Below are 23897 nucleotides of genomic sequence, written 5' to 3'. Positions count from 1 at the left end.
GCAGCGGAGAGGGGCTACAAACGCACGCTCTGCATTTCAGGAAGCAAACCGGCGCCTTGGGAGGATACGTATGGGAGAGGAGAACCGTGGGTTACAACCTTAGACCTTAGAATGTGATCGTCAAGTGTTCTTGCTCAGGAGCCAATACTGACGTTGTGGGGACGGGGTGGTGGCACCTCGGGCCGCGGATGTAACGATCTCACTGTTAATTGGTAATCTAAATAAAATAGTAAGTTATAAGCACCTAACACCCTAGCTGTAGTAAGGACGCGGTAAGTTGACCGCCGGCTCCCAAGTACCGCTGATTGTTCCGAACACTTCGCGTCGAGAGTTCTCTGTTTGAGATTGTTGCAATCCTCAGCGTGTTGTCACACTGTCATTGCCTGAAGAAGTGATGTTCTGTTGCCTGTGTGAGCGGATGATTAATCTATATAAATAAAAATGTAAATGCCAGAATGAGATTTTCACTCTGCAGCGGAGTGTGCGCTGATATGAAACTCCCTGGCAGATTAAAACTGTGTGCCGGACCGAGACTCGAACTCGGGACCTTTGCAAGCTGTGAGGACGGGGCGTGAGTCGTGCTTGGATAACTCAGTTGGTACAGCACTTGCCCGCGAAAGGCAAAGGTCCCGAGTTCGAGTCTCGGTCCGGCACACAGTTTTAATCTGCCAGTAAGTTTCAAAAATGTAAATGTTCGTTTGTTAAAAATAGTGTATCTCGGAAAGCTCTTGACCGATTGCTTTGAAATTTTGACACAACGTTGCATTCTGACACAGGCGTGTTTTTAGGCGCCTATTTCTTTAATATGTGATATGTAATACATGTACCATTTTTACTAGAACTGAAGTGGACGCACACTGCTGCTATAGTTTGCTCTTTCCAACAGTTCGCGTACGGACCTCAAAGAGCGTAACAGTTATCATTTTTTTTTTTAAATGGGATGAGTCTTTTTGATACACCCTGTTCTATGAAGATCGTTTCTCTCTATGTAGATCGGCGTCAAAAAAATATTTTCACATTCGAAGGCGAAAGTTGGTGATTGAAATTTCATGAGTAGATCCTGTCGCAAAGAGAAATGCCTTTGTTTTAATGATGGAAACCCTAAATCACATATCACGTCCGTGACAGTCTCTCCCCCGTTTTTCGATAATACAAAAAGTGCTGCCTTTCTTTGAACTTTCTCGATGTGCTCCGTTAATCCTATCTAGTAAAGACCTCACACCGCGCAGCAGTTCAAAAGAGAACGGACAAGCGTAATGTAGGCAGTCTCTTTAGTAGATCTGTTGCATCTTCTAAGTATTCTGCCAATAAAACGCATCTTTGGTTCGTCTTCCTTCCATAACATTTTCCATGTGCTCTTTCCAATTAATGTTGTTCGTATGTGTAATTCCTAGGTATTTAGTTGCATTTACGGCCTTTGGATTTGATTGATTTTATCGTGTAAGCGAAGTTTAACGGATTTCTTTTAGCACTCATGTGGATGACCTCACACTTTTCATTATTTGGGGTCAATTACCAATTCCCGCACCACGTAGATATCTTTTTTCTAAATGGTTATGCAATTTGTTTTAATCTTCGGATGACTTTACTACACGATAAACGCCAGCATCATTTCCAACCAGCCTAAGACGGCTGCTCAGGCTGTCTCCTAAATCGTTTATATGGATAATGAACAACAGAGGGCCTATATATAGTACTATCTTGGGGAACGTCAGAAATCACTTCTGTTTTACTCGATGACTTTCCGCCAATTATTACAAACTGTGGCCTCTCTGATAGGAAATCGCGAACCCAGTCGCGTAACTGAGATGATATTCCACAAGCACGCAGTTTGAGTACAAGCAACTTGTGAGGTACGGTGTCAGAAGCCTTCTGGAAAGCTAGAAACACGCAATCAATTTGAAATCCCTTGTCGATAGCGCTCAACACCTCTTCTGAGTAAATAGTTAGTTATGTTTCACAAGGACGATATTTTGCAAATCCGTGTTGACTATGTATCAATAGACCGTTCTCTTCGAGATAATTCATTATGTTCGAACACAGTACACGTTCCAAAATCTGGCTGCATGTTGTCGTTAACGATATGGGCCTGTAATTTAGCGGGCTTTTCTATTGCCTTTCTTGAATATTGGTGTGACATGCGCAACTTTTCAGTGTTTGGATATGGATCTTTATAGGACACAAACATATTTTGCTGCTCATTTAACACACCTCATGCGCGAGAAAGGTCCAAGGCATATAGGACAAGCACGGCCTCTATCTTGACGTACAAGGCCTTTCCATTTTGAATTTTTCTGCCTGCGGTCTTCTCAAAAGTAAAGCGTACAGCACTCCCGTTGATAAAATTGAAGAATTGGAGCACCGAATTGTACAATATTGTCAAGATTTACCATATGATTCGAGAATGTTTCAAAAAATTCGTAACTCACAGCAAAGATGAATTCAGTATTGCCTCCAAATATGAGGATGACACGCGGAACCCCACCTACGAGTGTACAATGGTTGGAACATGGAAAGTGGAAAAAACGCACCAAAACAGGAAAAAATATAAACACGAAAAAGGGAAGAATGCACTACCGAAATTGGCTAAATAATTAGCAGCGACAGTGGCAGGTAACGCCGAATGTGACAAATAAATAGCACCAAAAATGAAATAACACCGAAATTGTCAACTATAACACCACAACTGGCAAATATTACACTGAAATTGGTAAAAAATAATACCGAATTTGTTAAGAAAAATGACCCAATTTAACAAAAAATAACACCGAAATTGGCAAAAATAGAGAAACTGACAAAAAAACACCACTGAGTTTGACAAAAAAAGTACCAAAATAGCAAAAACCACAGAAACTGGTAATAAACAACACTGAAATTAGAAAAAATAACACCGAATTTTGCAAAGAATAACACTGAATTTGTCCATAAAATGAAACGATTTTTTCCTGTCCCTAGTAATAGGGCAGTTTGATTAGGAGAGTCATAGTGCCACCTGTGAATGGTATTCATTGCCATTCACCATAAAGTGTTATAGGGGTCACCAACTATAATTAGGCAATATTGAATTACTTCACTCAAATAATTGAAATGAAATTAATACTTGACCATGTAGTGCTTCCACAACAGATTAATATGAGTGTTAAGAAAACCACTTCGACTATTGTTTTATGTGCATTTATTAAGCCACTCGTTTCATTCTATATTAACATCCTCAGTGACAAAGTGGCACAAATGTGCCAGAGTCATGAATTGATTTCCCAACAAAATGTTGAACCACTAATGTTGGGATCTGACAAGAACAACAATTCAATTCGTGCACTGCACTTGATATTTATCATATTCCAACACATGCCCTTCAACATTTTATTGGGCGGTTAAGCATTAGAAATAATGACACTGGCAGTTTTCTGCCACTTTGTCACATGATGACTTGTGCTTAAAGACTTATACATGTACAAAGCAACCAAGTCCCCTTTCTCTCACCAATACTTTGCTAATTTCATCTCAACTGAAGTAAATGACTAGCAGTAGAAGTGAATGCACACGCACGCACACACACGCACACACACACACACACACACACACACACACAGAGTTGCTCTATAAATATGAACTACAACTACCAATAATTAAAAGTTATATACAATGAAAGATGCACACTATCCCTTACATTATTTATGTTAATCATTATATCACATAGTTCAGTACAATTTTAAAATGAAAGATCAAAGTGTGCTTTATTAGTTCTCAATAATTTCATTTTAACAGTAGTTCAATATACCAGCTTGCAAACCAAGTACAGTTGAGACACAGCCGACAATATGAATAAGCAGTTCCATTTGAGATTCCAAAATGAAATTTGGCACACACATTCATAGATAGTGTACAGCTAAAAAATTTTTTTTAAACAAAAAAAAAATCCTTTTTCGAAATTTTCAAAAGTTAAGAAAGTTTTAGTTTGGGAAAATTTTGCATTATAATGAATTTTGTGAAGGTACACATATTTTAAAAGCCTGTAATAAACTAAATAAAATGGCATAAATTTCAGGTCTGTATGCCAATTACCTTTTGAGATATTGGCATTTGAAGGTTTCGAAACATGGCAGAAATCGCAAAATTTTGGGACATTTAAATATTAATAACTTTAAAATGAAATGTCCAGAATAATTTTAACACTTTATTTTCTCTCATTTTGGTAGGTAGGATACAATGACAAAAAATTATAAAATTGCTAATCATTAAGGTTTAAATTTTTTATTGGTTGATTTCACATGGAATGACTCAAAAGTAACAATTATACTCAAGCATTTCATCAGTCTGTGAACATAGTGAGAGGGTTTAACATATGAGATACTAGAGATTCCAAGACCTGCTTGGTTTGATTTCTTTAGTCAATGTGAGATCATCACAGAAATGCTGAACAAACTCCAGTGTGAGACACTTCAAGGGCAGTAATGTGCCACAGTGACAGTTTTACAATGAAAACTCCAATAATTTAACATGACTGAAGAAGCTTATTCGTTTTCAAGCATACATTTCAGTACTAATTGTGATAGTGAAATTAGAGGAATTTGGATTTACACAGAGGGGTACTAGGAATCTTTTCTCCTCTGTTACCTTTGCAAAAGTAATAAGAGAAGACTTAAGTGAGTAACCTATGCTGTTGGTGCCATTTTCTTGTACAATTTATAAGTCAAACACAGTGACCCCTAAAGAAACTAAAGAACTCATCAATAAAAATCATAACGCATTTCAAGAACAAATTTTGTATAAAATCCAACTTACTCTCTTCATTAATTAGGCTCAGATCCCATAATGAATGCCATTCAGGTTGATGCCACACATGTTGATCACTGACAAACCTTATTTGTGATGATCTGTCAAAATAAGAGGAAGGCAAATGCCAGACGGCATTTTAGATGCAAAATTCTATGGATGTTTAGCATACTAATTAACATTGTTCAAATTTTCTCATCTGTTTTATATGAGTGCTTTTCCTCTGGTCTTCTTACCAGAATAGGCTGTCAGAAGAGATAATGCAATTTTTTTTTAAAAAAAGTGGTGTGGCTAAGGGTTGAGTTCACTTACCCACTGATCTTACAGAGATGTTAATGCACCAAAGTGAAAGGAAGTAGAAGAAAAAAAAGGTCACATACTAAAAGACAGATTTCATTATATGTCCAAAAACTAGTTGCTACTCTAGTAAATGTAAATACCCTAACCTGTTGGTGAACTATGAAAGTTCTGTCAAGAAATGTGAAAAATGGTTGTAGACAGAAAAGGCACTATGGAGAAACGGTGAAAGTCAAATGTACGCCATTGCCAATTTGAAAATCCCACACGGATTTCTTTTTGGCTATTTCAGATGCCTGAGAACCTCAAACTTAATTGGGAAGTGGAATACTCATCCTACTCTAGAGTCCTTTCCTAACGATAACAGACATGTGTAAACTCTGTTACTCTTGAATTCTAACAGACACCACCCGCCTTCCACCCTCCTAGCCTGGGTTCTGAACGACTTGATCGTCTTATATGCTGTATAATCTTCAACCAACTTATTTTCTTTCTTCTAACCTTGCAGCGGCACGGTGACTGTTTGCATTCTATTGGCAGTACTGACCATGTCACCTCCTTAAGATAAATACTTCTGTCTGTCCATCTGTGAATTTAACGAATTTTTAAATGAAATTTTGATATTTATACAATGAATGGTGACAGAATTCAAGGACAAGTGTAAAATTAGTAACCAAACAGTATCCCTATTGCCCCAACAAATAACTGAGTTTTTACAATTCTGTAATAAATTTGACATATTAGAAAAAAACTCATTCATATTTCAATGTACATGGAAGCTAAGGATCCACATTAACTGATTTTCCTTCTGATAGGTTCATTGCCATTCAACTGCATCCAATTCAGTCATAACAATAGTAGTCATAGCTGAAGTATGTGAATCTCTTATTAATTTTTTCTTCTTTTTTTGCAGGAAAACCCAACCAAATCTCATAGCACATGCAGTGATGGGTCGTTACTCAGCATGGGTAGCTCCGAAATGGACGAGGTATGAACAAAAAGTATAATGTTTCTCCTTAATCCGTCTAAAATTTTGTTGTGAATACTCAGAGGCTGTAAACAGTGACATCTCTTGTAGAGAACTTACAGCACTATAAATTCGTAGGAATGGCAGTGAAACATCTGAGAATTAACATACATTTAATTTAAAATAAAATTCTTGTTTTAAATGTAACTATCCAAATGAAAGTGTTTCATTTACTCTGTGAAAGGCTTAATTTCTTTTGTAGTCTTTCACAACTGAATTGACACTATGGCAAACCAAAAATATTTATTAAAAAGGAAACACACAAATACCATACTGCACATGAAACTTACCAACTTTTTTATTTCAAGAGGACAATGACAGTTAGAAATTTCATGTTCAATAATTTTTGGATACATACTCTTGTGGAATGAAGAACATTTTCTTTTTCTTTATAGGACTCCATGGGACAAAACTCTGGTCATTCCTCAAAGATTTCTCTTCAAGACAAGAAAATTTACCAGGAAAATGGTAAATATGAAAGTGAACTTTATTTGTGCGAAAGTAATTTCTATTCATTTGACTACTTTTAACTAGTTTAAAAAAATTAGTTCTTTGACTCAAGGAATAACATTTTTCAATATATATGTATACAGGGTGGTCCACTGATCGCCACCGGGCCAAATATCTCACGAAATAAGCGTCAAACGAAAAAACTATGAAGAACGAAACTTGTCTAGCTTGAAGGGGGAAACCAGATGGCGCTATAGTTGGCCCGCTATATGGCGCTGCCGTAGGTCAAACGGATATCAGCTGCGTTTTTTTTTTGTTTTTTTTTTAATAGGAAGCCCCATTTTTATTACATATTCGTGTAGTACGTAAAGAAATATTAATGTTTTAGTTGGACCACTTTTTTCGTTTTGTGATAGATGGCGCTGTAATAGTCGCAAACATATGGCTCATAATTTTAGACGAACAGTTGGTAAAAGGTAGATTTTTTAAATTAAAATTTAGAACGCAGTTACGTTTGAACATTTTGTTTCGGTTGTTCCAATGTGATACATGTACCTTTGTGAACTTATCATTTCTGAGAACGCATGCTGTTACAGCGTGATTACCAGTAAATACCATTTTAATGCAATAAATGCTCAAAATGATGTCCGTCAACCTCAGTGCATTTGGCAATACGTCTAACGACATTCCTCTAAACAGCGAGTAGTTCGCCTTCCGTAATGTTCGCACATGCATTGACAATGCGCTGATGCCATGTTGTCAGGCGTTGTCAGTGGATCACGATAGCAAATATCCTTCAACTTCCCCCACAGAAAGAAATCCGGGGACGTCAGATCCGGTGAACGTGCGGGCCATAGTATGGTGCTTCGACGACCAATCCACCTGTCATGAAATATGCTATTCAGTACCACTTCAACCGCACGCGAGCTATGTGCCGGACATCCATCATGTTGGAAGTACATCGCCATTCTATCATGCAGTGAAACATCCTGTGGTAACGTCGGTAGAACATTACGTGGAAATCAGCATACATTGCACCATTTAGATTGCCATAGATAAAATGGGGGCCAATTATCCTTCCTCCCATAATGCCGCACCATACATTAACCCGCCAAGGTCGCTGATGTTCCACTTGTCGCAGCCATCGTGAATTTTCCGTTGCCCAATAATGCATATTATGCCGGTTTACGTTACAGCGCTTGGTAAATGATGCTTCGTCGCTAAATAGAACGCGTGCAAAAACTCTGTCATCGTCCCGTAATTTCTCTTGTGCCCAGTGGCAGAACTGTACACGACGTTCAAAGTCGTCGCCATGCAAGTCCTGGTGCATAGAAATATGGTACGGGTGCAATCGATGTTGATGTAGTATACTCAACACCGACGTTTTTGAGATTCCCGATTCTCGCGCAATATTTCTGCTACTGATGTACGGATTAGCCGCGACAGCAGCTAAAACACCTACTTGGACATCATCATTTGTTGTAGGTCGTGGTTGACGTTTCACATGTGGCTGAACGCTTCCTGTTTCCTTTAATAACGTAACTTTCCGGCGAACGGTCCGGACACTTGGACGATGTCGCCCAGGATACCGAGCGGTCCATTTTAACACGGGTTATGTATCACGAAGCAAATACCGTCCGCACTGGCGGAATGTTACGTGGTACCACGTACTTATACGGTTGTGACTATTACAGCGCCATCTGTCACAAAGCGAAAAAAGTGATCCAACTAAAACATTCATATTTCTTTACGTACTACACGAATATGCAATTAAAAATGGGGTTCCTATTTAAAAAAATCGCAGTTGATATCCGTTTGACCTATGGCAGCGCCATCTAGCGGACCAACCATAGCGCCATCTGGTTTCCACCTTCAAGCCAGACGAGTTTCGTTCTTGGTAGTTTTTTTATTTGATGCTTATTTCGTGAGATATTTGGCCCGGTCACTATCAATGGGCCACCCTGTATAAAAGAAAATATTAATTGACAATTTGTAACGATAATATGAGAAGGAAAGTTGCTACTCACCATATAGCAGATATGCTGAGTCGCAGATAGGCACAACAAAAAGACTCTCACAATTATAGCTTTCGGCCATTAAGACCTTCCTCAACAATAGACACACACACACGGTTCCATTGTTTAATTGATAATTTCATTTTTGATAGCATCAGATGCTGAACTGGACATTGGAGTGTTAGCTGTACCACTCAGCCACAGTGCAGCAAGGCATAAGATGGCTGTGCGGCCTAAAAGAACACACGGAGCACCCAGACGACACAGAATGCAGCAGGTAGGTAAAGAGGTAATGACCTGGTTTAGGGTCAGTTGTAAATTAGTGTTCCTTCTTTTTTTAAATACAAAATTTAATGAATAGCTGAATGCAGCAGGTAGGTGAAGCATTACTGACCTGGTTGAGTGCTGACTAGCACTTCTCTTTTTATATACAAAACTTCATGTACTGCTGACAGTGAAATCATTATCAAGACCACAATATTGTGTGCTGCCCTTGTATATAAGAATTTATTTTCTACGATTACTCACAGACTGAGTTGCTTACCAATTCTTACCTTCAGTAGGCAAAATTCCAGTAATATCATTAGAAACATTTAAAACTGAGAAAACCAATCCTAACTTTCAGAACTATTAGTTGGTTCATCAGAGAGAAAAGAGGGAGGTTGGGGCAGGTTAGAAAGTAGGGATAGGCCATTCAGACATCAGAATTAGAGGGACTCACTTGTCTTCATAAGATGGGGGCCTTTCATACTCACAGTTCCAAAAGCTAGTTTTGTTTGGTTGTTAGCTTTTCATATTAACTTCACAGAAGGAGGTAAGCAGAGGAAACAAAGCACAATTTCTAAGCAAAATTTATTACAAATTAAAACTCAAAACTACTGAAAACATACTGATGCTTCCACTTTATAACAAATGTCTACTATGTGACTCTTCAAGTTTTCCCAATGGATGCGTTGTAAATAGTCTTCACGGGTTTGCCGCTGGATCACGTTGTGCAAATTCCACAGTATTTCCTCAGATCAACTGTCCGACATCTTTAGGTGGTTCAACCTTGCTGGTGGCTCGGTACGACTAACGGTATCCGCACTTCGGTGCCCCGTTTCTAGAACACACGCACGCGAAGAATGCGCTGCCGCGTCTGCTACCTACAATTTACAGTTTATTTGAGATTTGTGTATATTATTTTATTGACACCCAGGTGATATTTGGGGATATGTGAATACTTTCTACATGCATAATTTAGTAGCTTTTTATGCTGGCTGGTAGCACAAGAGGAAACATATCAGACTGAAGGTACAGTTCAATTGAAAGAGTTTACAAAACAGAGCCATCTGACCTTTTTAGTAGCAAGGAGAACAGCAGTGAACAGAGAAATAATTTTGAAATTTTGCAACAAATGATTCTGAATACACTTGCGACTAGACAACACCCATTACATATTCCAGCTTCTTTCAGGCTGGGAGTGAACTGGCAAAATTGCCATGAGCATTGAGACAATCATCCCACCGATGCACCAGATTGAAGATACCAATTTGGTAAAACACTGTGTCTTGCTGTTTGAGGAAGAACATAACTGCCTGCTGCACATTTTCATCTTACAGGGACCATCAAGCCTTCACGGCCTTTTCAGGGGACCATAGGCATGACAATCACATGGGGAGAGATCAGCAACTGTAAGGTGGGTGCTCAAGTGTCTCCCACCTGTCTATAATGGATGAGGCTGGCCTCCTAGAGTGACCAGCGTCTTGTGTCAAACCACAACCAACCAGAATTTTGCACTCAATTCCACAATTGTGGTTTTTGACAGACACGCTGCCAAATACACATTTTTCATTCTTTGATGAATGCCTACCAGTCTTTGGCCTTCAGCAGCCAAGAAACAAAAAACAGCATGTTGGTCCTGTTTGGTCACATTTGGTGATAATGTCACCATAGTTCACGTTTCTGTATTTGCTGCACACACATTGGAAACACATGAATGCCACACTAATCCCTTGCTTACATGTCGATGCTTGTATACCTCCATCAGAGTCATGCTAAATTGCATATAACCTGCAGCAATGCTCTCAAAAGTAAAATTTTTGATCACCCTTATAGATTGCTTGCAGGATATCATTCAAGTGTGTCGGAACAATAACAAACAGGACTACTTTAAGAAGAACACTACAAATTGTCACAGGTTTGTCTGACCCATGGGAGAATGTCACGGAAATGATGAAAAACCTTAACTGCCAGGCACTTTGAGTGAGGCAAATTGCAGTACAACAGCCTACTTCCAGAATGTTAGAACCCACTATTAAGTGACAAATTTAGGAATAAGCAGTAGCCCTCTATGTATTGCTCTTGTTAAGTACTGTGAAGAAAAGATTAAACTAATTATAGCATGAACAGAAGTCATTTACACATCCATCCTTCCTGTGCTCCAAATTCAAATGGAATAGGACAAAACGCTAATATGTGAAACACTGGAAAGTACTGTCTGCCACGCACTTCACAGAGGTTTGCAGAATATGGATGTGGATTTATGTGATAATCCTTTTGCCCTTGTTCTGACAAGCTCTGTGACAGATCATTGTGAAATTCTGTTACATCAGTTCTGAAATAAAATATGGAAGATACAAGATTCACAAAAATGTTCAGCATTAAAGTTCAGAAGAGATGCCATGTACCAAAACTGCAAGTACAGCTCATTTTAACAGGAACTAAAAATTAAGACTCTGTTTCTTGAAATGAAGCTCTTGAGTAATATTAAGTAATGACCTTCTGTAGTATTTCTTTGATTCAAGAGAGAGAAGTTATTTCCCACACTTGTTCAACATGTACACCGTGTAAGACTCAAAGAAAAATGAACATTTAATGAAAGAAAAATTAACTTCTATGCCACAAATACAGATCAGTGTCTGACGAAAAGTTCTCTCCTTTGCTGATTGACAGATGAAACGCCAACTGCTGAGTCATAATGTGCCCATCCTCACGAATGACATCAGCAGCTCACTGCAACATGTCAGGTTTGACAGCTGTGGATGGTCTCCCTGACCACTGCAAATTGTGGAGCTCCGCGGAACCGCCTTCTGATGACCTCGACCTCTGTGCCAAGTGACTAACTGTACTTCTGTCCATGGCAGATGTTCCATAGACTTTTCACAAGCGTTTGTGAATATTCCTCACAGTTTCTTCCTCTGCAGTGAGAAATTCAATGACAGGACGTTGCTTGTAATGTACGTCACCTACAGACACCATTTTGAAACTATCTTGCAGCTACGCTTTCTGTCAGGACACTTCAAATAGTACATACGTAATGTTTCACATCTGTAGCATCATTTTTGGCTGAGAAAAAAAAATGCAGTGTATTACTTTCTGGGCAACCCTCCTATTTCCAAAATGCCTCTACAGCAGCCGCTTCACTGGCTGTGCAATGTGCAGAGTGTTGAATGGTTGGAATGCTGTTGCTGTGCAGTAACTGTAAAGGACCTGCAGGACCCATCTCCTTGAAAAAATATGGCCCTACGATAAATGATGCCATCAACCTGCGCCACACAGTCACGTTTGCAGAGTGAAATGGTACAGGTTGATGTGCGGGTGGATTTTTCATTGCTCATATTCTTCATTTCTGCATACTGACATGTCATTGGAAATGGAAATGGGTCTATCCACAGAATGTTCCACGTCCATACATTGCCCACTTCCCTGTGAGCAAGAAATTTCACAGTGAAATTTATCTTGCGGGCAGGTCAGCAGGAGGCAACACCTGAATATGGGTGATTTTGTATGGATAGCAATGCAGTATGCATCATAGGATTTTACGCACTTTGCTCACAGGCATATCCCTGCGCACTGCATGTTTGCACACCACCGCTCAATCTCTCCAGCAATGCTATGGCCACATCTTTGACAGATGTTGGATTACCTGCTTTCTTCTCTTTGCCACACTGCACTTCAGAAGAACCCGTCTATTCAAATCTAGTAATAATTTTCTCCAGACCCTTAGCACACATTGGTCCAATGCCTTTTTTCATACTCTTGAATGTACAGAACTTCTGAAGGGCGCTTGGAACACAGTCTCCACTCTTGAAAAAGAGCTTTACCAGCAATGCACGATCCTTCATGGAGACAGCCATTTGGGCATCTTGGATGCGAAGTGAGGAAAAGCCAAGTACTGCACTTATGTTGGTATGTGCATATTCTGAGAATTAGAGCACCATCTATTAGTAAAATTTTTGTTAATATTTTCCATGTTTCCCCCTGCATCAATAATATGCTGTTCAAATTTGCCTTCATTCTTCTCTTTGTACAATGTTATGAAACTGGAACTTTAATTATTGGCACCCTGTATATCATTTTCCCACCTTGCAAAGGCACAGATCTACTTGGTGGTGTGTCTTCTGGATAAATGTTGTTTGTTCATCAATGTAAGGCATTTTCATCTGCAATTTTGTAATGCCAAGAGAAACTCGGAATAGCAACATTCCTTCAGAATTATTGAAATGCTTGGGGGAATCAATATGATATAACTATTCCACCTTCATGCAAGACATCTAAAGCAGGCAAAATATCCTGGACTTTAAGAAGAGTTAATAATTCAATTTCCAAAGCAGGAGAGTGCTGACAAGTGGAATTATTAATGATCTAGCAATTTAATGTATATCATGGTTGCAAGGTATAAGAAAAAAATTGATTCCAGAAATATGGAAAGACGTAGATGCTGACCTCAGGAAAGGAATGTTTGGGCTCTGGGGAAATGTAAAAACACACAAGCCAATCTTGCCACTATGACTTGTCCCTATGAAAGATATACAGGGTGACTCCAAATTCGCACACTCGGGCTTCACAGTGTGACTCCTCACATGCCAACGATAAAAAAAAATGTCTGTCACAAAATCTTGTCCGGCGAGTACATCCAGCAGAAAAAGGACATTAAAGAGTGGCAATCTTGCAATACTGTAACCACATGTATGGTAACTGCCTCTCTTAGTACACCTCAGGTGTGCTGCATAGTTGGTGCAGTGGATAGAGTTTTGGGTTAGCATGCAGGAGGTCGAGGTTTCGATCCTGGGTTGGGGCACATTTTTTTTATGGCTAATTTCATTCTGACATTTCATACTGTAATATGCACAATTTCTTAGGTCACATGTATCCCAAATTTACAACATTTTGTAATGCTGAATATAACAAATATGTGGTTAGACAAATAATAAATAGACAGAGGAAACAAATGACCTGTCATAGGACAGAATTACTACCAAAACAATATCAGTTTCGAGAGGCTAAAGATGATGGCACAGTACAATTACACAACAACTACTTGTCATTTATATTACATGTAATATGAGCACTCAGATGTCGCACATTAGCAACCAGTGACAGTAATAATGTCCATATTAATGACCGCAATACTTACACAACAAAATATGTCGTCCTCAGAACAACAGATGCTCAAAGCGACCTCCCTGCGCATCCAAACATTGCGCAATCTGCTGGATCATACAGCTCTGGACCCTTTGCAGTAAAGCTGCATCCACAGTAACAAGAGGAGCATGAAGGCACACTAACAATTCTTCCACATTTGTCGGCAGAATAGAGTGCAAGTGCACCTTCAGGTGTCCCGGCAGGAAGAAATCCATAGGATTTAGGTCACGTAAACGTGGTGGCCATCCAACTGGACCTCCACGTCTGAGCCATTACCCTGGTAATGTTCAGTCCAAATACTGATGGCGGTCTGCAGAACGCAGGTGTTGCGTGAAAGCGTTCAGCCCATGCTCGTGCAGCATGTAATGACTGTGCATTGTGAGACACACAGCTGCCTTGCTACGCTCTGTGTACTTCACTGAGGTTCTTGGTGTATGACCTCCAGAATAGCTTCCTCAGTTGCTGGAGTACTGTGAGTCTGTGGACGACCTCTGTCATGCAGTGGTGAAAGGAGAGAACCTGACTCCCGAAGGTGCAGCTCCAGACAACGAAGCACATTTTTATCTGGATGGCATCAACGAGGATATCTAGCAGCAAATTCATGAGTGGCAACACCAGCCCGGCGGTTATCAGATGCACCAAGGACCAAATAATATCCACATATTCATCATTTGCGTATGCCATATGTCTGCCACACTGGTTACAGTGATATGTATACATGTACATTGGAGTCTGTCACAGGCACGTTACTCCACTCACAACTAGTTCCTGTTTGGTGAACAGCGCATAGAGTATAAACACGCTGTCATTCTTGCGCCCTGTTCCACCTAACATGCATTACCACTCTGACAGATATTGTTCTGCATGATTCATCCCAACACCACTAATTGTGAAATGTTCGGTTTCGAATTACACTGTTTCCCTAACAGTAATAGACGTGATGTTTCCAAAATCCCATCAATACAATAATAATAATAATAATAATAATAATAATAATAATGCATTCAGATATGTACTAAACAGAATTGATAACACATACAAACAGTAACCGAGTTTGGACTTTATTTGCAAGCACATTGCTAGTCCTGTTGGTAACGTAAGGCCCTAACAAAAAGTAATCCACCTGAACGAGGCAAAAATAATAGTTTGTTACTAATTTATGGGGCCGTTGGAGGAGGATACAAGGAAAACAGGTTTTGCATCTAGTAGATGAAGTGGTGCGAATAAATTCACACCCATGATGAGGAAAGGGCCCCTTCCAAAGCTGACCAATCTTCCATTTCTATGATTGTAGTATGTCAATGCAAAATTTGGAAATTTTTGGTAAGGTCATAAGACCAAACTATTGAGGTCATCAGTCCCTATACCTACACACTACTTAATATAACTTAAATTAACTTGTTATATATAAAAACAAAGATGAGGTGACTTACCGAACAAAAGCGCTGGCAGGTCGATAGATACACAAACAAACACAAACACACACACAAAATTCAAGCTTTCGCAACAAACTGTTGCCTCATCAGGAAAGAGGGAAGGAGAGGGGAAGACGAAAGGAAGTGGGTTTTAAGGGAGAGGGTAAGGAGTCATTCCAATCCTGGGAGCGGAAAGACTTACCTTAGGGGGAAAAAAGGACAGGTATACACTCGCACACACGCACATATCCATCCACACATACAGACACAAGCAGACATATTTTTCCTTTTTTCCTTTTTTCCCCCTAAGGTAAGTCTTTCCGCTCCCAGGATTGGAATGACTCCTTACCCTCTCCCTTAAAACCCACTTCCTTTCGTCTTCCCCTCTCCTTCCCTCTTTCCTGATGAGGCAACAGTTTGTTGCGAAAGCTTGAATTTTGTGTGTGTGTTTGTGTTTGTTTGTGTATCTATCGACCTGCCAGCGCTTTTGTTCGGTAAGTCACCTCATCTTTGTTTTTATATATAATTTTTCCCACGTGGAATGTTTCCTTCCATTATATTAAATTAACTTGTGCTATAGACAACACATACACACACACACACACACACACACACACACACACACACACACACACACACACACACACACACACTCACACATACACCTGAGGGAGGACTCAAACCTCCAAAAGGGGGAGCCGCACGGAACGTGACAAGGCGCCTTAGGCCATGTGGCTGTGTAAGTGCAAGTGTTTTCTAGATGACCCACTGCAATGGCTGTTGACAATTAAAATGCCAGCTACAGTACTACCTGGACTACATTCACCAAGTAAAAAACATATGGTTCAACCCAGGATCCAACCCTCGACCTCCTGCACGCTAACCCAAAACTCTACCTCTACTGCACCAACTGCACAGCACAACTACTGTGTACTGACAGAGGTAGTTACCATACATGTGTTTACAGTGTTGCCAGATTGCCACTCTTTAATGTCCTTTTTCTGCCAGATATATTTGCTGGACGACATTTTTTTACCACTGGCATGTGAGGAGTCACGCTGCAAAGCCGAGTGCGTGAATTTCGCTTCACCCTGTATATGTTCATTACACTAGATAAAAAATCAGTCATGTCATATTTCGATGAGGAACTTGAAACTTTTAGCTTAAGCAGGAGCATGTAAAGAAACTATGGCCCAAGTTTAAAAAGATCAGCACTGAATAGATATGCAAAGTGTGGAACAGATCATAATGGAAGGGACCCTCCATGGTATGCAGTCACTGTAAGGAAACGCCTAAAGAAACATTGACTACTGCATAACAGGTGTAAAACATAGCATAGGACTGTAGATAGAGCGATGCTAAATGAAATGTGTTTGGCTGTCAAGAGAGCAACATGTCAAGCCTTTATTGATGAAAGTAGTAGAATATTGTCAAATGACATATCAGAAAGCCCAAAGAAATTCTGGTCATTTGTAAAGGCTTCTAGTGGCACCAAAGTTTGCGTTCAATCCCAAGTGAGTGATGCAGGAACTGAAACTGACTGTAGCAGTGCAAAAGCTGAAATGATTCTGTTAAAATTCAACAAAGCTCTAGGGCCTGATGGAATCCCTATCAAATTCTATAGCGAATTTGCAGCTGAGTTAGCCCCTCTTGTAACTCCAATCTATCATAGACCCAGCGAACAAAAAAACCATGCCCAGTGGTTGGAGGAAAGCGCAGGTAATGCCCATTTACAAGGAATGGTGGAAACGGCATGTTATATTGGATGTAGTCATTGTCAGACATACAAGTAATTTTGGGTGCACCCCAAGGAAGTGTGTTGGGACCCTTGCTGTCCATGTTGTATATTAATGACCTTATGGACCTCAGACTTTTTACAGACAATGCAGTTATCTGTAATGAAGTAGTCTCTAAAAGAAGTTGCTTAAATATTCAGTCAGACCTTGATAATATTTCAAAGAGATACAAAGATTGGCAACTTGCTATAAATATTCATAAATGTAAAATTGTGCATTACAAAAAATAAAGAAACATAGTATCCTATGACTACAATATCAATGAGTCACAGTTGGAATCAGCTAACTCATACAAATACTTGGGTGTAACACACTGCAGGGATATAAAATTGTACGATCACATAGACTTAGTTTTGGGTAAAGCAGGTAGTAGACTTCAATTTATTCATAGAATACTGAATCAGTGCAATCAGTACACAAAGGAGATTGCTTACAAATCACTTGTGCAGTATTCTAGAATACTGCTCAAGTGTATGGGACCCATACCAAATGGGACTAACAGGGGATATTTAACATATACAGAGAAGCACAGAATGAATGGTTACAGGTTTGTTTGACCCAGGCAAGAGTCTTACAGTGATGCTGAAGAAAGTGAACTGGCAGACTATTGAAGATAGATGTAAACTACTGACAAAATTTCAAGAACCAGCTTTATATGATGACACTAGCAATATACTACAGCCTCCTATGTATTGCTCACATAGGGATCGCAACGACAAGATTAGAATAATTACAGCACACACAAAGGCATTCAAACAGTCATTCTCCCCATGTTCTATACATGAATGGAATGGGAAGAAATACTACTAACTGGTACAATGGGATGTACCCTCTACCATGCACTTTTTTGTGCTTTGCAGAGTTTGGATGTAGATGTAGATGTCTTAGGAGATAGACGGAAGAAAGGCAACCATGTCAGACTTACAAACATTTTCTGTTCCATTTTTATTTCTGTGATCCTGTACAGTACAAACATATAGTCTGTGTAAGCTGCTTATCAACAAACAATTTGGCCTATATATTTTCTTCCTTGCATTTCTGCCACTGTTTAAGAATGACAATTTTGTGTCAGCACAACCTCGAAAGACAGTACTAATTTCTAATGGTGAATGATGTGGTATGTAACAATGTGTGTGGGAACTAAAGGAAAAAGAAGGCTGAAGAAGAGAAGCCCAATCATGTGGCAGAAGATTCAAAAGTAACCTGTGTTCAGTAGCGTGCCACAAGATGCCAACTGGAAAACTAAACACAAGATTCGAGAGCTAAAATTAAATCAGTGTACCTGTGAGAGGTGACAGCTGGTTGAGCATAAAAAAGAAATAAAATATGAAGAAAGGTAAAGGGCATACTGTGTGAGAGCAATGGAGTCAGGGGATGTCAAAAACACAAATAAAAGGTCAAAGGTATTTTCGTAGCTATTACAACACTGGAAAGATGAACTGCTGCACTAGTTTGATGTGAGAAAGAACTTTTATATATTTCTTTGAAAACTGTGTCATCATATTCTTCACTTTACTTTCCTTATCTTATATACACTTACAGATTTTTTAAACACATAAATCTGGTAACTATAAACATAAATACACTTGTATTCTCATAAGATCAAATGACTCAGTTATATTTGACTACACCCACATCTACACTCTACATGCCACCTTGTGATCTATGGTGGAGGGTGCTTTGTGCATCACTGCCACTTTCCCTTATCCTGCTCCAGTCACAAAGAGTTTCTGGGAAGAATGATTGCTGGCAAGCGTATGTGTAAGTTTGAATCTCTTTAATTTTATACTCAATGTTTATTCACAAGATATGTACAGGAAGAGGCATTATAATACATTGGTTGATTCTTCTAGGAATATATGCTGTCGAACTTCTAACGGTAAAGCACACCATGATGCCCCTCTGATAGCAGCTGACACTGGAGTTGTCAGAGCACTCTATGACAGCCTCACGTTTGTAAAATGATCCTGTAACAAAACACAATTCTTTGCTTTGGATCTTTTATATTTCCTCTATCTATCATATCTGGTATGGATCTTAGACCGACAAGCAGTATTCAAGTATTGATCAAATGAGGGTTTATTACACTACTTCCTTTGTGGATGGACTATACTTCCTGAGGAGTCTTCCAGTGAATCTCACTCCAGCACCTGCCTCAACTGCAATTAGTTTATGTGCTTTTCCATTTCAAACAACTCTGTACGCAGCTCCTAAATAATTTATGGCCATGATTGCTTTCCATGGTTGTTCTGCAACAGTGTAATCATACAATAATGGGTCTTTCTGTCTATATACATGCAGTAAATTAAATTTGTTTTTGTTGAAAGTCAATTGCCACTCCACGCGTGAAGCCTCAATCCTCCACAGGTCTTTCTGCATTTCACTACAATTTTCTAGTGTTGCGACTTCTCTGTATACACCAGCATTATCTGTGAAATGCCTCGTGGAACTTCCAAAATTATCCACCAGGTCATTTATAGAATTTGTGAACAATAAGTGTCTGATAACACTCCCTTGCGGTGCATCTGAAGATATTTCTTTGTATGCAGATAACTCTGCCTTAAGAATCACATGTAATGGTATGATATTCCATATGCTGACATTTTGTTCATTACGAACTACAGAACTATTTCGAACACCTTCCAGAAGTAAAGGAACATGGCATCAACCTGGGTACTGGTATATACCACTTTCTGGATCTGTTGACAAACAGAGTGTGCTGGGTTTCACATGACTGTTGTTCTCAGAACCCATATTGATCTCTACATATGAAATTTTCAGCATACAAAAATTTCATACTGTGCAAGCATACACATGCTCCAAAATTCTACAACAGACTGTCACCAGAGACATGGGCCTACAAATTTGTGTTTATGTTCAATGAGTATTCTTGAGGAAGAGAATGACCTGTGCTCTTTTTCAAACATTAGTAATGCTTCTCTTCTCCAGCAACCTGCAGCACACTGCTGCTAGAAGAGGAGCAGTGATCACTTATTTCAATATCTGTCATGTTGACATTTATGCAATGATTTAAAGGAGGAACTACTGCATGATCTTCTTCAGTAAAACAATTTCAGAAAAAGACATTTACTATATCAGCCTTGTCTTTGTCATTTGCCATTTTGATGCAGTTATGGTCAAAAAGTATCTGGACATATGGATTCAATCCGCATACTGATTCAACATAAGACCAAAACTTCTTAGGATTTTTGTCAAGCCAGTACGTGGAATTTTACTTTCCAATTTGTTGAATGTTTCACACTTGACTCGCCTCACATTAATTTTGGCTTTGCTCTGTCTTTGTTTGTGTGTCAGGCTTTGGCTATGTTCAGATTTACAGTAAAGTTCTCTTTCATACTAACTGTCTAACATGGCAGGTCAACCCAACCCTTGCAACTTTGTACAGCATGTGCCTTTCTAAAGCATATTATACAATAGTCTAGAACTTAGTCCATTGATGCTGACCATCGTCTGTACTAGCGATGAAATTTTCATGTTCACCATACAGGTAATCTGTTATCTGTTTTAGGTCACTTTTGCTAAGCAGAAATAACTTCCTATCTTTCTTCATCCACCATGCTGATTGATAACTGTAATGGCCTTATGATCACTGATTCCATGTCTATGCTAAATGAGCCAAAAACTTCATTCCTATTGATTACAAAGAGATCTAATATGTTACCTTCACATGCCAGTTACCTGATTAGCTGCTCAAGATACTTTTCAGATAAAACATCTAGAACAGATTCACATGGTTCTCTGTCCTGACTAACCATCTAAATCACTTGAGTATCCCAGTCCACAGATGGTAAGTGGAAGTCTCCACCTAATATCGTAACCTGGAGATTTAAATAGAATATTCTTCCAGTTTCTCCTCAAATGCTGCACTACTATTGTTACTGAGGCAGGGGGTCTAATAAGAGCATCTATTGACCATGTTTGATCCATCTTTAACACTATCTTCACCCAAATTATTTAGCATTCAGAATCTGTACTAACATCACTAATGATCATCACATTTTTTACAGCTATAAACATGCCCCCACTACTGGCATTCACTCTCTCCCTGCAATATACTGTACATTCCAATCTGAATTTAGTATTTCACTGCTATTAACACCTGTTTACAGCCAGGTTTCTGTCCTTAGTATTATGTGGACATTGTTGCCACTTATCAGCAAGACTAGTTCTGAGACCTTTCCATAGACACCCCTGAAGGTAACTAATACTATATTAACATTTTCTTTCTCTGATCTGCCATGATGAATACTACTCTCTTTAATTAATGTGGACAGCATTCTTCCTTGTCCGAGATTAGAACGATTATTACTATGTCTGTGGAGGGATTTCTCTATCCTAAAAATCTAAATGTTTACAGCACATCTACTCCAGTACCCCAGTAGCCATTTCTTGTGCCTGGTCATTTATGGCGTTAAGGGGGAGGGTGTTGGTTCTACAACTTTCTGTCAATGGTGGAGGTAAAGAAACCTGCATCCGAGAACCTCACCCAACTGTCTGAGCCTCTGGTTTAAGACTGCAGGAGCTGGAGTACAGTTTGTTGGTCATTGTGAGTAGCACAGTAACAGCCTTCTCTTTCTCACAGATGCTATTATGAGTAGATCATAATTTTTTTCCTTTCAATCATTCCATTTGTTGGCTATATCCTTTCTCACTGCCCTCTGTTCTCTTTTTACAACTAGCTGACAGCCCCTTTTAGCTTAAAGTCATAAACACCAATCAGTATTATCCACTTGATTTGCTTTACATACTAAGCAAAATTTATTGTACGTGTTTTATTTGTCAGGTTATTTGTCTTGTAATTGGAGATGATGATGTGCGTAATGGTACAAACTTGAAAAGCAAAGATTTTATAGTCACCAGAGAAATTAATTGTTAACACTAAGTATACATAATATCAATTTATAACTATAAAACACTGAATTATATAATTCACTGGCACATCGATTTATAGTGGTGTGCAATTCAACAAATTTTGCTTGGGTAATCAGACAGATTTAGCAGTTTCAAGAACTGAAGAGTAACTTAAATCTTTACCAGATCTACCCCACTAAAAAATAAAACCAAGGTTGCAAAAACATATAATTAGTGAAACTAATGGCAAAAAATATCTCTTGACCGAGACCACTTTAACCTACGCATTAAATTTCTTACACCCTATTTTAGTGCATAAGCATAAAAAGGGCAGGTACTGCAGAATGAGGGGTGATTACCCTATCTGTTGTTGCTATCATATCTGAGTTTTGATATGAAATCCAAAATCTAGCCTACATCAAAGGTTATAATATCATATGATTGTTGGGCATTGTTACACTTCTTTACTCATAAAGTAAATAGTAGTAACACATTCCTTCCAAGAATTGTGATCTCTGTACACAATTTTTTAATAGCTAGTAACAAAATATTAGAACAACATGTATCATAATTGTAACTAACTATCTTCTTCCATGTTCATAGATTTCTGCTGGGAGCTCCCTGCCTACAACCCCAGAAGTAAATGAAGAAGCATCTTGTAGGAGTACAAGTCCAGAGGTGAAACAAAGGAAAGGTATATTTTACCAATACCTTGTCTATGAAAGCCAAGGTGTAATATTCTTAATTTTGTTTATGTTTATGAAAAAAAGTAACACAAAGGGGAGTAACAGGAGCTAATACAGCTCCTTGTTTAGCTTGAAAATCAAGCAAAGCTGGAAAAATGAAACACACTGAGCAATATAAATCTCAAGTTACCAACAGTTATCCATGTGTATTCAACAAATATGTAATTCCTGACAGATTAAAACTGCAAACCAGATCAGGATGTGAACCCAAAACCTCTGCTTTTCATGGGCAGTACTCTACAGACTGATCAATCCAGGCATGATTCACAACCTACCTCCAGAGTCTTAGTTCTGCCAGTACCTCTCTCCTACCTTCCAAAACAGATGTTCTCCTGCTTATATTGCAGACATAGCACAGAACGTTACGGATTATTTCCATAGCAAATTTTTACTCTGCAGCATAGACAGCACTGATTTGAAACTTCTTGTCAGATTCAGGAAACAGTCCCCTAGGCTATGTCTAAGTCAGTTCTGTGCAATATCCATTCTTTGAGGAGTACTAATTCCATATGGTATGCAAGGGAACTTGTGTGAAGTTTGGACTCTAGGGAAAAGGTACTGGTGGAAGTTAGGCAGTGAGGGTATATTATGAGTCATGCTGGGAAAGTTCAGTGAGCAGCGCATTTGCCCACAAAGGGCCCAGATCTGCATTTTGAGTACCAGGTAGGCACACAGTTTTAATCTGCCAAAAAGTTTCAAATCATCACACACTTAAGTGCACAGAGAAAATTCATTCTGGAAACAAATATGTTGTTCATGACACATGTCATTTGTTTTATTCTATTATCCAGAAAGTTTTCTGAACTCTATAAGTAAGAGCTGTCTCTTCAGTTCACTTCAACTTAGTACATTCTACAGGACTTGATTTTATACAAGTGCTATTTAACTTCCACTATGTATGACACTCAAACATTTCTGCTTTTCATTCCATTTATTTTTGGACCTTGCAACCGTTTTCATTTTCATTATTTTATGTTACTTTCTTATATGGATGTGGAATACATTTCAGAAAAGAAAGTTCTTGAACCAACTGAGAATCATGACCACTTATATAACGTATCTTGTAAACATTTTACTTTACACTGAGCTGACAAAAT

At 38.9% G+C, this 23897-nt stretch overlaps 1 protein-coding gene across 1 annotated transcript in view; it reads left to right on the top strand.

Annotated features, from left to right (window-relative positions):
- LOC126413320 (uncharacterized) overlaps positions 1–23897 on the top strand; it is a 268922-nt gene that overhangs the window by 224625 nt on the left and 20400 nt on the right. The window contains exons 3-6 of the mRNA XM_050083220.1: positions 5987–6061; positions 6496–6568; positions 8718–8842; positions 22658–22748. Coding sequence (XP_049939177.1) covers positions 5987–6061; positions 6496–6568; positions 8718–8842; positions 22658–22748 — 364 coding nt within the window. The remainder of the gene's footprint in view (positions 1–5986; positions 6062–6495; positions 6569–8717; positions 8843–22657; positions 22749–23897) is intronic.

The sequence above is a fragment of the Schistocerca serialis genome, chromosome 7, assembly GCF_023864345.2.
Source record: "Schistocerca serialis cubense isolate TAMUIC-IGC-003099 chromosome 7, iqSchSeri2.2, whole genome shotgun sequence".
Taxonomy (NCBI): domain Eukaryota; kingdom Metazoa; phylum Arthropoda; class Insecta; order Orthoptera; family Acrididae; genus Schistocerca; species Schistocerca serialis.
Note: the sequence above shows the minus strand (reverse complement) of the source record. Positions and strands in the feature narration are given on the sequence as shown.